General features: G+C 43.3%; 1 protein-coding gene across 1 annotated transcript; it reads right to left on the reverse strand.

The window, feature by feature from the left end:
* Positions 1 to 437: 437 nt before the first annotated feature.
* LOC114535162 (putative uncharacterized protein C2H10.04) lies at positions 438 to 2,930 on the reverse strand (the record flags this gene model as incomplete). The annotated part of the gene is made up of 2 exons (XM_028556545.1): positions 438 to 485; positions 2,883 to 2,930. Coding segments are annotated over 2 exons (96 nt in total), but the record flags the coding sequence as incomplete, so codon positions are not given.
* Positions 2,931 to 3,019: the final 89 nt, after the last annotated feature.

Consider the following 3,019-nt stretch of genomic DNA (forward strand, 5'->3'; position numbering starts at 1 on the left):
GCATGGCATGGCATGGCATGGCATGGCATGGCATGGCATGGCATGGCATGGCATGGCATGGCCATGGCATGGCATGGCATGGCATGGCATGGCATGGCATGGCATGGCATGGCATGGCATGGCATGGCATGGCATGGCATGGCATGGCATGGCATGGCATGGCATGGCATGGCATGGCATGGCATGGCATGGCATGGCATGGCATGGCATGGCATGGCATGGCATGGCAGGCATGGTATGGTATGGTATGGTATGGTATGTAGGTAGGTATGGTATGGTATGGTATGGTATGGTATGGTATGGTATGGTATGGTATGGTATGGTATGGTATGGTATGGTATGGTATGGTATGGTATGGTATGGTATGGTATGGTATGGTATGGTATGGTATGGTATGGTATGGTATGGTGTGGTATGGTATGGTGTGGTGTGGTATGGTATGGTATGGTATGGTATGGTATGGTATGGTATGGTATGGCATGGTATGGTGTGGTGTGGTGTGGTGTGGTGTGGTGTGGTGTGTGGTATGGTGTGATGCGGTGTGGTGTGGTGTGATCTGATGTGGTGTGGTGTGGTGTGGTGGTGTGGTATGGTGGGGTGTGGTAAGGTGGGGTGTATCGTACGGTGTGGTGTGGTGTGGTGTGGTGTGGTGTGGTGCGGCATGGTGTGGTGTGGTGTGGTGTGGTGTGGCGTGGCGTGGCGTGGCGTGGCGTGGTGTGTGGTATGGTATGGTATGGTATGGTATGGTATGGTATGGTATGGTATGGTATGGTATGGTATGGTATGGTATGGTATGGTATGGTATGGTATGGTATGGTATGGTATGGTATGGTATGGTATGGTATGGTATGGTATGGTATGGTAGGTATGGTATGGTATGGTATGGTATGGTATGGTATGGTATGGTATGGTATGGTATGGTATGGTATGGTATGGTATGGTATGGTATGGTATGGTATGGTATGGTATGGTATGGTATGGTATGGTATGGTATGGTATGGTATGGTATGGTATGGTATGGTATGGTATGGTATGGTATGGTATGGTATGGTATGGTATGGTATGGTATGGTATGGTATGGTATGGTATGGTATGGTATGGTATGGTATGGTATGGTAGGTATGGTATGGTATGGTATGGTATGGTATGGTATGGTATGGTATGGTATGGTATGGTATGGTATGGTATGGTATGGTATGTATGGTATGGTATGGTATGGTATGGTATGGTATGGTATGGTATGGTATGGTATGGTATGGTATGGTATGGTATGGTATGGTATGGTATGGTATGGTATGGTATGGTATGGTATGGTATGTATGGTATGGTATGGTATGGTATGGTATGGTATGGTATGGTATGGTATGGTATGGTATGGTATGGTATGGTATGGTATGGTATGGTATGGTATGGTATGGTATGGTATGGTATGGTATGGTATGGTAGTATGGTATGGTATGGTATGGTATGGTATGGTATGGTATGGTATGGTATGGTATGGTATGGTATGGTATGGTATGGTATGGTATGGTATGGTATGGTATGGTATGGTATGGTATGGTATGGTATGGTATGGTATGGTATGGTATGGTATGGTATGGTATGGTATGGTATGGTATGGTATGGTATGGTATGGTATGGTATGGTATGGTATGGTATGGTATGGTATGGTATGGTATGGTATGGTATGGTATGGTATGGTATGGTATGGTATGGTATGGTATGGTATGGTATGGTATGGTATGGTATGGTATGGTATGGTATGGTATGGTATGGTATGGTATGGTATGGTATGGTATGGTATGGTATGGATGGTATGGTATGGTATGGTATGGTATGGTATGGTATGGTATGGTATGGTATGGTATGGTATGGTATGGTATGGTATGGTATGGTATGGTATGGTATGGGTATGGTATGGTATGGTATGGTATGGTATGGTATGGTATGGTATGGTATGGTATGGTATGGTATGGTATGGTATGGTATGGTATGGTATGGTATGGGTATGGTAGGTATGGTATGGTATGGTAGGTATGGTATGGTATGGTATGGTATGGTATGGTATGGTATGGTATGGTATGGTATGGTATGGTATGGTATGGTATGTATGGTATGGTATGGTATGGTATGGTATGGTATGGTATGGTATGGTATGGTATGGTATGGTATGGTATGGTATGGTATGGTATGGTATGGTATGGTATGGTATGGTATGGTGGTATGGTATGGTATGGTATGGTATGGTATGGTATGGTATGGTATGGTATGGTATGGTATGTATGGTATGGTATGGTATGGTATGGTATGGTATGGTATGGTATGGTATGGTATGGTATGGTATGGTATGGTATGGTATGGTATGGTATGGTATGGTATGGTATGGTATGGTATGGTATGGTATGGTATGGTATGGTATGGTATGGTATGGTATGGTATGGTATGGTATGGTATGGTATGGTATGGTATGGTATGGTATGGTATGGTATGGTATGGTATGGTATGGTATGGTATGGTATGGTATGGTATGGTATGGTATGGTATGGTATGGTATGGTATGGTATGGTATGGTATGGTATGGTATGGTATGGTATGGTATGGTATGGTATGGTATGTATGGTATGGTATGTATGGTATGGTATGGTATGGTATGGTATGGTATGGTATGGTATGGTATGTATGGTATGGTATGGTATGGTATGGTATGGTATGGTATGGTATGGTATGGTATGGTATGGTATGGTATGGTATGGTAATGGTATGGTATGGTATGGTATGGTATGGTATGGTATGGTATGGTATGGTATGGTATGGTATATGGTATGGTATGGTATGGTATGGTATGGTATGGTATGGTATGGTATGGTATGGTATGGTATGGTATATGGTATGGTATGGTATGGTATGGTATGGTATGTATGGTATGGTATGGTATGGTATGGATGGTATGGTATGGAGGTATGGTATGGTATGGTATGGTAGGGTATGGTAGTATGTATGGTATGTATGGTAGGTATGG

This window comes from Dendronephthya gigantea, unplaced genomic scaffold, assembly GCF_004324835.1.
Source record: "Dendronephthya gigantea isolate DGI-Jeju-01 unplaced genomic scaffold, DenGig_1.0 000111F, whole genome shotgun sequence".
Classification (NCBI taxonomy): Eukaryota; Metazoa; Cnidaria; class Anthozoa; order Malacalcyonacea; family Nephtheidae; genus Dendronephthya; species Dendronephthya gigantea.